The sequence below is a fragment of the Cherax quadricarinatus genome, unplaced genomic scaffold (assembly GCF_038502225.1).
Source record: "Cherax quadricarinatus isolate ZL_2023a unplaced genomic scaffold, ASM3850222v1 Contig1478, whole genome shotgun sequence".
NCBI classification, from domain to species: domain Eukaryota; kingdom Metazoa; phylum Arthropoda; class Malacostraca; order Decapoda; family Parastacidae; genus Cherax; species Cherax quadricarinatus.
Window position 1 is genome coordinate 8,823 of NW_027196504.1, and position 12,295 is coordinate 21,117.

The 12,295-nt window shown below is 38.8% G+C and overlaps 1 protein-coding gene across 4 annotated transcripts in view; it reads right to left on the reverse strand.

The window, feature by feature from the left end:
* Positions 1 to 2,454: 2,454 nt before the first annotated feature.
* LOC128688249 (papilin-like) overlaps positions 2,455 to 12,295 on the reverse strand; it is a 49,283-nt gene continuing 39,442 nt past the window's right edge. For 3 of the 4 annotated variants that reach the window (XM_070081023.1, XM_070081022.1, XM_070081024.1), the window contains exons 6-7: positions 3,904 to 4,080; positions 2,463 to 3,492 (exon numbers count right to left, since the gene is read on the reverse strand). In XM_070081023.1, coding sequence (XP_069937124.1) covers positions 3,479 to 3,492; positions 3,904 to 4,080 — 191 coding nt within the window. In that variant the 3' untranslated portion in view covers positions 2,463 to 3,478. Of the gene's footprint in view, positions 3,493 to 3,903; positions 4,081 to 12,295 lie in introns of all 4 variants that reach the window. The other variant, XM_070081025.1, reaches the window with a different exon arrangement.

A 12,295-nucleotide genomic window follows, 5' to 3' on the forward strand; every position in this document is an offset into this window, starting at 1 on the left:
GCTGGGCAGAGTCCTCTAGGAGAGCTGATGGTAAACTAGTGATACCTGAACTTGCGTCGTCATATGTCATTGTAGTATCTGTTTTACTTAGCTTTCTCCTCCATCCCTCTTCCTCTTCCCTTCCTTATATTAATGGGCCTAATGTCGGAACTCAACAACAAAAGGAACAGGTGATCGTCCTTTTACATCCCTTATGTTTCAACGTAAATATATGTTTCTCACCTCCAACACCACATCACTGGCGGATAAAGGCCAGACATTAATAAACTTAACTGGACTATAATGTCCGCCTATGTCTCAATACCAAATATGAGGCTACAAGAATTCCCCAACATTAACAAAGCAATACTAGTATAACAAACGCTATATGTAATAAATGGAATAATTTAGAAATAGTTATATTATACTATACATATATCCACTTCCAAACATCATACTGTACATGACTCGCAAGTCCTTCAAATCAACACATTCGAGGTTCTGGTAACAAAATAATGACATACGGAGGAGACATCCAGAAACACAACCTCTTCCTCTTATGCATCTCTCTCTCCATCTCTCTCTCTCTCTCTCTCTCTCCATCTCTCTCTCTCTCCATCTCTCTCTCTCTCTCTCCATCTCTCTCTCTCTCCATCTCTCTCTCTCCATCTCTCTCTCTCCATCTCTCTCTCTCTCCATCTCTCTCTCTCTCCAGTATCACACAACAATGATTACAAAGTCTTCTACATTTAAGAGAGTTCAAAGCAATTTCATAATATAGCTCTCTTAGCATCACGTACACGTATATAACTCACCAAAATGCACTAACATCTTATCCTTCTCAATAATATGTCAAACATGTTTATCTTCACTTATTTTACTGTCTACAGATATTCCACAAGTACCAAAATGACACAAAATCTTCCCTGATCTTTCTGAAATCTTTTATCACATAAATACGTGGTCATCCTAGTGTATAAAAAATCGAGACATATTCAAAATCAAGAATACCCTATTTATTCAAACATATAAATACCTTTATAAATCAAATGCATCCACATAATGTTTCATGACACGTGTAAATATTCTTCACAGTACGGTATGGTCATATCCACAAGATGTGGAAAAAGATACTTATGTACAGTTCAGGACATTTATTAGAGGAAACGTTTCGCCACGAGTGACTTCTTCATTAGGACTCTACTGTACCTAAGTGTCTTTTTGCACATATTTCCCCTAGTCTCGACCCTATCCCTATCGTGGATTTGACGGCGTTTTTTTTCCCTTACCTCTGACAAACATGAAGCTGACACGCACACACATGTCTCCCACTCCCTGTCTTCCCCTCACCCATCTTTTCTTGTGGTTCCCTTTTCCAGTCCTCTCCCTTCTCCATTTATTGCCCTTTACTCATCTTTCCTTCTCCCCTCTCTCAGTGACTCAGCGCCAGGGAAGACAGTACGTGATTAACATCCAGCTCAACACAAAAATATCTCTAAAAAGAGAAATTAATACGAAAAAGTATAAAAGAAAAAGTCAATAAAAATGCATAATTAAGCAAAACGGAGATAATTGGGAAAATTAGCGATAAACGGCGGTAAATCGCAAGACAACTGATAATGAGAGGGAGATCGTGACGCTGGCCCCTTCTTCCTCTTCTGCATTTTCTCACCACTATATTTTTTTCAACTCATCTGCATTTCTTCCTTTTCAGCCTCTCTTTCTCTCTGACTCACGAAATCGTAATAACATGATTGCAAACAAACTACAGAACAAGTGGTATTTGAGCCTAGAGAGAGTTGTAAAGCTCCACTCTCATTCTCTTTCTCATAAAAAACAAGACACCTGACCTGAGCCATGTTAGGTACTGGAGTTAATGCAAGAGCTCTGCTTGAGGGAAGCCATGTGTGTAGCTTCATGGCAGCAGAAAGATGAAGTTAAGATTCTGGGAATAAGTCAAGTAAGTTTAGTTACCTTCGTAATGGGTATAAATCCAAATACAGAAGTATTTGGGCTTTAATAACCCTAATATGAATAATCTCTCAGTCAGCCAAAAACGTATCCAGATTTGTTAGTATAATTCACTGGCAGCACTTAAGAGATTATCACGACCTCAGTTCGTAGTAACAGTGCACCGCATTTTACTCTGACCACTTTATCCAATCATAAGTAGTGTGAAAAAATACTGAGACTCTGTTGCCACAGTATTATCCGATTCTGTACAAACACAAACTTCTAGATCTAAAACAACATAACGACTGTCTTAGTACCGAGCAGCAAACTCTGAAGATGAAATCGAGTTAAGCTTATCTAAGGATATAATTAATAATAATAATAATATGAATAATAATAGGAATAATGATAATGGGAATAATATGAATAATAATAGGAATAATGATAATGGGAATAATATGAATAATAATAGGAATAATAATAGGAATAACACAAGATATCGTTCTAAACAAAAGACGTCTTAACCTCATTAAAGTCTTAAATAACGTATCTTCACTGATGTTGATAGTGCGTCGTTCTGATCCAACGTAAAGTAGATCCAGCTACTAAATATAAACGACATAGAGGAAAGGTGTAAATAATTGAAAATCAATATTCTGAATATCAATAGGTATAATATATCACAAAAGATAAGAAAACGCAACGAATACAAAAACATGACTGGTAGTCCCTAAGAACGGAAGTGACGGAACAGTTTGGTTGATCAGTTACTTGCCACGAAGCTGGATACTTTGTATAGCTTTCCCTCTACACGAGGTTCAAGAATGAAGGATAAACGCAAACCCCAGTAAACGGGAATTAAATGAGAAATTTCACATATCTTCAGATATAGGTTAGATAAATACACAAGTGAGAGGGGTTGGATTTGCACTTTAGTTATTAGAGTTATCAAAGCTCATACCTCAGGTAACAATCATAATGGGTTGGGCGAACATTTTTGTTAGTAGGTTTGGGTTTGACAAAGACCTGTCAAGTATGGGCCAGTTGGCCTGCTGCAGTGTTCCTCCTTTATGTTCTTATCTTCAAATCCAAACAAGTTGTTTATATATATCAGAGGGGAAAAAAGCTGAAAACAATGATTAAGCATATAACTAACGGCAGTGACAAAATTCCATGTGACGATCACCAGTAGCCTAGAAAGTGATGTAGTGAAGGCTGGAACCATACAGTTTTAAGACGAGGTTTGATAAAGCTCATAGAGCAGGGAGAGAGAGAACCTAGTAGCAAACAGTGAAGAGGTGGGGCCAGGAGCTATAACTCGACCCCTGCAACCACAAATAGGTGAGTACAGTTGGAAGTTGAAGACTCAGATGAATCACAGGGATGTTAGTATTTCTTCAGTCACAGAGTTGTCAGGAAGTGGAAGAGTCTGGGAAGTGATGTAGTGGAGGCAGGATCCATACATAGCTTTAAGAAGAGATATGATAAAGCTCATGGAGCAGGAGGAGTGGCCTGGTAGCAACCAGAGAAGAGGTAGGTCCAGGAGCTATGAATCAACCCCTGCAATCACAATTAGGTGAGTACACACACACACAAACACACACACATGGAAGAATGAACTTTTATTACAAAGAAAGAATTTGCTCAAGATAAAATTTATTAAGTCTTAATTAGATTTGCTAAGCTCACCTTGAATGAAATTTTATCTTCAATAATGTACTGTCCTTTCATATTTCCCCTACATCCCAGTAGCCCTTGCCCTACGTTCTATCATTATATCTAATTTTTATGTATAAACAAAGTTTTTAATGCTTTTTTTATTTTTTAAACTAGACTATTATTTCATGTCTTTTAAAATTAAATAGTTTTTATGGAGGTCTGAATTTCATTATTTAAGTTGATAACTGCTTCCAATTTCAAAAGACAATGAATGTGTGACTGAAGAAATATTTACTGTACTAGTTTTCTTACCCATTCCCTCAGGTTCAACACAAGCAGACTTGCACTCTTCCTGTGTATTAAATTTGTTAAGATTTCCTTCACATCCACCATACCAGAAGTGAGTACAGCCACCATAATCCATGTCAAAGAACCACTTAACTGTGAAGTTGGTGCAAGGGCCTCTGTCTTTAGTATAGCCACACACCTCTGTAAATAATATGTAATTAATGATTTTTACCAACTCCTCTACATATTTATCAACCCAGACGGACTGAAATGTCATCCTAGGGTTCCCCTTCTAGGTACAGGTTATAGGTGAAAAACCACAGAGAAAAGTCCTTATATCCTTAACTTTAAACTGATATAATGAATCAAACACACTGTGATCAAACAATGAAGTTTTCAAAATATATACTATAATATCAAGATCTTTCAGTGCTATTAGCCAAAATAAAGAATCAGGAAGAGAGAATTAAAATGCTGCAGACCTTGCTCAAACATTGATTTTTTTTTTAAGCTACTGGCTTTTTCCCACCAAGGTAGGTGACCTAAAAAAAAGAAACACTTTCACCATCATTCACACATAATCACTGTCTTTGCCAAGGCAATCAAATATGACAGTTTAGATGTCACTCCAAACAACCAATTGTCCTCCTTTAAAGTGCAGGCATTGTACTTCACACCTCCAGGACTCAAGTCCAGCTAACCAGTTTCCCTGAATCCCTTCACAGAATATCACCTTGCTCACAGCTCGTCAATTCCCAAAAACCATTAGTTCCCATTCACTCCTATCTAACACGCTCACACATGCCTATTGCATGTCCAAGCCCCTTGCACACAAACCCTCTTTTGCCCCCCTCCCTCCATCCTTTTCTTGGATGACCCCTACCCTTTCTCCCCTCCACTAGTCATCCCCTCCCAAGTCATCCTATTTTGCTCCATTCTTTTAAAATGACCAAACCACCTCAACAATCCCTCTTCAGCCCTCTGAATAAGATTTTTAGCAACTCCACACCTCTCCCTAATTTCTACACTGCATGATATTTAGACCACACATTGTCCTTAGACACGACATCTCCAGCCTCCTTCCTGCTGTAGCATGTACAACCAATGCTTCACATCCATATAGGAGTGCTGGTATCACTGTACCCTCGCACATTCCCTTCTTCACCTCCATGGATAATGTTTTTTGTCTTCACAGATAGCTCAATGTCTGGTACTGGCCTCTGATGTCAACTGGTATACAGCAAGCACAATGATGCTTGTTTGGTATACCGATACTTTCTGGTTATTATAGATTTAGCTGGACTTAAATCCTGGAAATGGGAAGTACAATGACTGCACTTTAAAGGAGGGGTCTGGGATATTGATAGCTTGGAGGGACTTCTAAACTGTCGTATCTGAGTGCCTCTGCAAAGACAGTGATTATGTATGAGTGAGGTGAAAGTGTTGAATGATGATGAAATTATTTTCTTTTTGGGGATTTTCTTTCTTTTTGGATCACCTTGCCTTGGTGGGAGATGGCCGACTTGTTGAGAAAAAAAAAAAAAAGATACCTCAATGCATCACTCACCTTTTTTCCTTCATCAATTATATGCTTTACCTCATCTTTCATAAACCCATCTGCTGACAAGTCTACCCCCAAATATCTGAACACATTCACTTCTTCCATACTCCCTCATTGAATTACGTAATAAAATAAAAATTTGACTTATAAATGCAAATATTTCATTTTTTATATACAATACTCATCTTGTAGTAATGTTTCTAATTAGGCTGTTGAAAAACCTTATTTCTTTTTTTTTCAACAAGTCGGCCGTCTCCCACCGAGACAGGGTGACCCAAAAAGAAAGAAAATCCCCAAAAAGAAAATACTTTCATCATCATTCAACACTTTTACCTCACTCACACATAATCACTGTTTTTGCAGAGGTGCTCAGAACACAGCAGTTTAGAAGCATATATGTATAAAGATACACAACCTTATAATAAAACATATAAAATCTTAAACAGCTTTAGCATGCATGTACTGCATTGTGTACAAGAAAACATTATGGATAAAACAGAAAAGCACGCAAGCCAAGTAATTGGCAAACTATGTTAACTACTGTAAAAATGAATGGTACATGGACAACACTCATTTTCCAGCAACAGATGGTTTGGCATCTCTCTTATTCCAGACAAAAATAAAAAATAAACTTACTTAAGAAAGGCTTGAGGGAAACGTTTATCTGACGCATTTATCGTTTATTGCTTGCACAGAGAATGGGCAGGGAACTCCTTCCAGAGAAAATGGGCATAGTTAATGCAACATCAGGAACTACAATAATCTTGCCAAATAGTTTTCTCATTTTTCTTTTAACCCTTTGAGGGTCGACAGGCCCTCTCCGAAACTCGTTCTCAGGGTCGGCCAAATTAAAAAAAAAAAAAAAATATTTTTTCTTATGAAAAGACAGAGAATCTTTTCCCGATCATAAAGACACCAAAAGTTTGAAATTTGATAGAAAACTTACGGAATTATGCTCTCGCAAAGTTAGCGGTCTCGGCGATGTTTACGCATCGCCGATTTTGCCCACTTTGAGCCCCATTTTCGGCCAATTTCACTGTACTAATTGACAAAAAACATGAATATTTCGCTAGAACTCCATTCTTTCTATCGAATGGGTGCAAGAAACCACTCATTTATGAAATTCAACTATCCAGTACAGTGGTCAGAATTTAGCAATTTTGCCAATTTCACACAAATTTCAAAAGATGCCAATTTCCGAATAGGGTCCAGAATAAACAAGAAAGACATTCCTGGCACTAAAATGACATTTCCTCTAGTCATTATTCACGTCTCAAGGCCCCTCTTATATTCTTTTGCTTTCCACTTTGAATTTTTATTTTCACAAAAAATATAAGATTTACTGTTATGCAGACTACTGCATTAGTGTAAAAAATGGTATAAATATTATTGGTGCACTTGTGAAAGAATATTAGACTCACCAGTTGAAGTGTATTGCACGCTTGGCACGATTTGTTTACTTTTGAAGTTTGGTAAAAATCGAACATTTGTGCTACTTTGAGCTCAATTTCAAGGCACCTTTCTTTGTAAAACCAGTCAAAATCATCTCTATGTCTGTAATATGTCTTCCATTCTATAAAATGAGACCAAGAAAACTAGAATACAACAATAAATACCATACGAAAATACACTGCAAAGTCGCTGATTTATTCAAAAAAAATGGTCAAAGTTTTTTTTTTCTCATTATGCACTGTGTGCTGCAGGATTTTTTTTAGACTGTGCACACTGACCACATAGACCCATTCTTTCATATGAAGGCCTACCAGCTTTCTCCCACTAGATTTGAGGCCGCTAGAATTTATGAGTACTAGTACGTCAAAAACCCCTACGCGTAAGATGTACTAGTACGACCAAAACCCTCAAAGGGTTAAAAATGCTCATTAGCACCTCCAGGATTACTGGTATTCCTTTTTGTGCAATGGCTCATATCAAAGACAAGGCAGGGTGATGAAAAGGTCTTAAATAGTGATGGTGGAGGGAAGGAAGGGTAGTATGTGGCCAGTCAACTCACCTGGCCTCACCACAACTCTAAGTCTGTGGCTAGAAACTGTGCTGGGAGGATGTAAGAACATAAGAATGGAGGAACACTGCAAAAGCCCTACTCGCCCATACAAGGCAAGTCCTTATCAAAACCACCCCTACTCAAAACTACCCAAGAATTTACTCCCATACCCACAATACCAATCAAACCCAGCCCTTCTCACGAAGTACTGTTGCTGACTGCTCATAGGAATTTGTTGCCTTTGTTTCAATACTTGCGCCTCTCTAGTTCTTCAAAATGGAGAGTCATTTTCATAGTTTCACTGTCTTGGATTAAAAGAAGAGCATCCCTCGAAAACGGTTGGAGAGGCAAAAACAACGAGAAACCAGAAGACTACCGTGGAAACTTCCAACTCATTCTCGGTGCTACCTGACGAATGTGAGTGTTCTACTGGGAATGCCACAACGAGCACCAAAGAAGCATTGGCAGACGTGAGTAAGACATCCCTAGAAACCCCAACGAAGACCATCGAGAACGTCTTGACGAATTCTACAAGTGGTGTAATGCTACCTGGCGAATGTGAGTCGACTACTCGGAGCATCACGACGGACGACGCCAAGGAAGGTAAAAACATTGTTGTTGTTGGGGATAGCCAGATTAGGTACCTGGATAGGGCATTCTGCTTGAAGGATAGGAGTAGGAGGCAGAGAGTGTGTTTTCCTGGGGCTGGGATGAAGGATATTGTTAGCCGTCTGGATGACATCATGAGAGGTAATGGGAGCAATCCTATTATCTGTCTCAGTGCTGGAGGCAACGATGTTGGCAGACGTAGGAGTGAGGACCTGATTAGCAGGTATAGGTCAGCAATAGAGATAATTAGGAGGAAGGGTGGGAAACCTGTCATATGTGGCATTTTGCCAAGGAGAGGAGTTGGAAATGAATGGTTGTCCAGAGCAATTGGTGTCAATTGCTGGCTGGACAAATACTGTAAGGAAAATGCGGTAACATTCATTGACAACTGGGACCTCTTCTATGGCAGAAATGACATGTATGCCAGGGATGGGGTTCACTTATCTAGGTGTGGGGTGGGAGCACTGGCCAACGCAGTGGAGGGAGCTGTTAGGTCTTTAAACTAGGAATAGTTAGTGGTATGGGTTTTGGCGGGAAAACTGTGAAGTCGCAGGGTAGTAACATGAGTACTAGGAGAACTAGTAATAGGCAAAATGAGGTGGATATTGGAAAGCCAGTGGCACTAATTGACAAGGACAGTAATAGGTTTAGTGGAATAACAGAAAAGAGCAGGAAGGGTAAAGAGAGAGGAGGGTCATTAAATATTTATTACACAAATAGTCGCAGTGCTAGGAATAAGATGGACGAGTTGAGACTAGTTGCTAGTGCAGGTAACATAGATGTATTTGCCATTACTGAGACGTGGTTTAATTCAAAAAGTCGGGATATGCCTGCAGAATGTCACATTCAGGGTTTCAAATTGTTCCAAGTAGATAGAAGTATCAGGAAGGGGGGTGGGGTGGCATTGTATGTCCGAGATCGCTTGAACTGTTGCATAAAAACGCGTATTAAGTCTGAAGTAACACATACAGAGTCTGTTTGGATAGAATTTTCAGAGGGGCATGAAAAATTAATTTTAGGTGTGATATACCATCCCCCAAATTTAGATAGGGATCAGGGGAGACTACTATGGGAGGAAATCGTTAGGGCCACAAGGCACGATAATGTAGTAATTCTAGGAGACTTTAACTTTAGTCATATTGATTGGAATTTCTTGACTGGGAATTTAGAATCATACGATTTCTTAGAAGTAGTTCAGGATTGTTTTTTGAAGCAGTTTGTGACAGAACCTACAAGGGGTAATAACCTGCTTGACTTAGTTCTGGCAAACAATGAATCCCTTGTTAATAATTTAGAAGTTTCAGAGGAACTGGGTGCTAGCGACCACAAATCAATTACATTTAGAATTGAATGGAAGTATGATAGTAGGGATAACTCAGTAACAGTCCCAGATTTTCGCTTAGCAGATTACAATGGACTTAGAGAACACTTATCATCTGTTGACTGGGGTAATGAAGAGAGCTATCAATATGACAGTTTTCTGAACACAATACATGCTGCTCAAAGAACGTTTATCCCTTATAAGGAAATTAGATCAAATAGAAATGACCCAAAATGGATGAATAATAGGCTGAAATATCTACTAGGGCATAAGAAAGGAATTTATAGGCGTATCAAAAGAGGCGAGGGTCATCTTATGAAACAGTATATTGACATTAAGAGGGACATTAAAAAGGGGATAAGAAAAGCTAAAACGGACTATGAAATTAAAGTTGCTAGGGATTCTAAAACTAACCCAAAAAGTTTTTTCCAGGTATATAGAACAAAAGTCAGAGATAAGATAGGTCCCCTTAAAAATAACTATGGGCATCTTACTGACAAAGAGAATGAAATGTGCTCGATTTTAAATAATTATTTTCTCTCGGTTTTTACACAGGAAGACACTAATAATATTCCGGTAATTAATTTTTATAGTGGACCAGAAGAAGATAAATTATGTAACATCACTGTCACTAGTGAAATGGTTGTGAAGCAGATAGACCGACTGAAGCAAAATAAGTCACCGGGTCCTGATGAGGTTTTTTCAAGGGCTCTTTAGGAATGCAAAATGGAAGTCTGTGAACCATTAACTAATATTTTTAATTTATCTCTTCAAACAGGTGTAGTGTCTGATATGTGGAAGATGGCTAATGTAATTCCTATATTTAAAACAGGGGACAAGTCGTTACCGTCAAATTACCGCCCAATAAGCCTGACCTCAATTGTAGGCAAATTACTAGTCAATTATAGCTGAGATTATAAGAAGCCATCTAGATAAGCATAGCTTGATTAATGATACTCAGCATGGATTCACAAGAGGCCGGTCTTGTCTAACTAATTTATTAACTTTCTTCAGTAAAGCTTTTGAGGCTGTTGACCAGATAAAGAATTTGATATTATTTACTTAGATTTTAGTAAGGCATTTGATAGAGTTCCGCACCAAAGACTGTTAAAGAAAGTAGCAGCTCATGGCATTGGGGGAAGGGTGCTCTCATGGATCGAATCATGGCTCACTGACAGGAAGCAGAGAGTGTCCATAAATGGGGTTAAATCCGAGTGGGGATCAGTAACAAGTGGCGTTCCACAGGGATCAGCCTTGGGCCCGTTGTTGTTTATAATATATATCAATGATCTTGATGAAGGAATTACTAGTGATATGAGCAAATTCGCCGATGACACGAAGATAGGTAGGATAATTGATTCAAACGTAGATGTTAGGGAACTTCAGGAGGATTTAGACAAACTCTACTCTTGGTCAGAAAAGTGGCAGATGCAGTTCAATGTAGATAAATGCAAGGTTCTGAAGCTCGGGAGTGTCCATAACCCTAGCACTTATAAGTTAAATAATGTAGAACTTAGCCATACAGATTGCGAAAAGGACTTGGGGGTTATGGTAAGCAGCAACCTTAAACCAAGACAGCAATGCCTAAGCGTACGTAATAAGGCAAATAGATTACTGGGATTTATATCAAGAAGTGTAAGCAACAGAAGTCCAGAGGTCATACTGCAGCTTTATACATCATTAGTAAGGCCTCACCTAGATTATGCAGCTCAATTCTGGTCTCCACATTACAGAATGGACATAAATTCGTTAGAAAACATTCAGCGTAGGATGACTAAATTAATACATAGCATTAGAAATCTTCCTTATGAAGAAAGATTGAAGACTCTTAAGTTACATTCACTTGTTAGACGAAGAATGAGGGGAGACCTGATCGAAGTGTATAAGTGGAAGATAGGTATTAATAAAGGGGATATTAACAAGGTCTTGAGGATATCTCTCCAAGAGAGAACCCGCAGTAATGGATTTACATTAGATAAGTTTAGATTTAGAAAGGACATAGGAAAGTATTGGTTTGGAAATAGGGTAGTTGATGAGTGGAACAGTCTACCTAGTTGGGTTATTGAGGCTAGGACTTTGGGTAGTTTCAAATTTAGGTTGGATAAGTACATGAGTGGGAGGGGTTGGATTTGAGAGCTTGTTTCTTGGGTGGCATTGAAAATTGGGTTGGTCAAATGTTTGTTAGTGGGATAAATTGTAAAGGACCTGCCTAGTATGGGCCAACAGGCCTGCTGCAGTGTTCCTCCTTTCTTATGTTCTTATGTTCTTATGTCAAAGAAAAAGCTAAATGCCATCAAAGATAATGAAAATTGCCTGTCATCACTTATGATTTTCAACTAATATTAAATCTCTGGTTCTTCACCACTCTTCACTAAATCAGTATTAGCCTTCTATAAATTTACAGTCATCATACATAAGGTATGAATGTATTTGATTAAAAACAAAAAAAGATGGGGCCTGAGACTGTTCAACTGCCTCCCAGCACACATAAGGGGGATTACCAACAGACCCCTGGCAGTCTTCAAGCTGGCACTGGACAAGCACCTAAAGTCAGTTCCTGATCAGCCGGGCTGTGGCTCGTACGTTGGTTTGCGTGCAGCCAGCAGCAACAGCCTGGTTGATCAGGCTCTGATCCACCAGGAGGCCTGGTCACAGACCGGGCCGCGGGGGCGTTGACCCCCGGAACTCTCTCCAGGTAAACTCCAGGTAATACCTGTTAATAATTCAACCTGGGGGTATACCTTAACTAAAACTAAATACAGCCTCTCCTCACTTAATGACGGAGTTCTGTTCCTAAGACCACATTGGTAAACGAATTCGTCACTAAGTGAGGAGCATACTATAATGGCAGTGGGTTTGTGTCAACCATCATTTGTATTGTTTTAATGTCACTTTTGCACCATTTATAACATTTCTGATATAT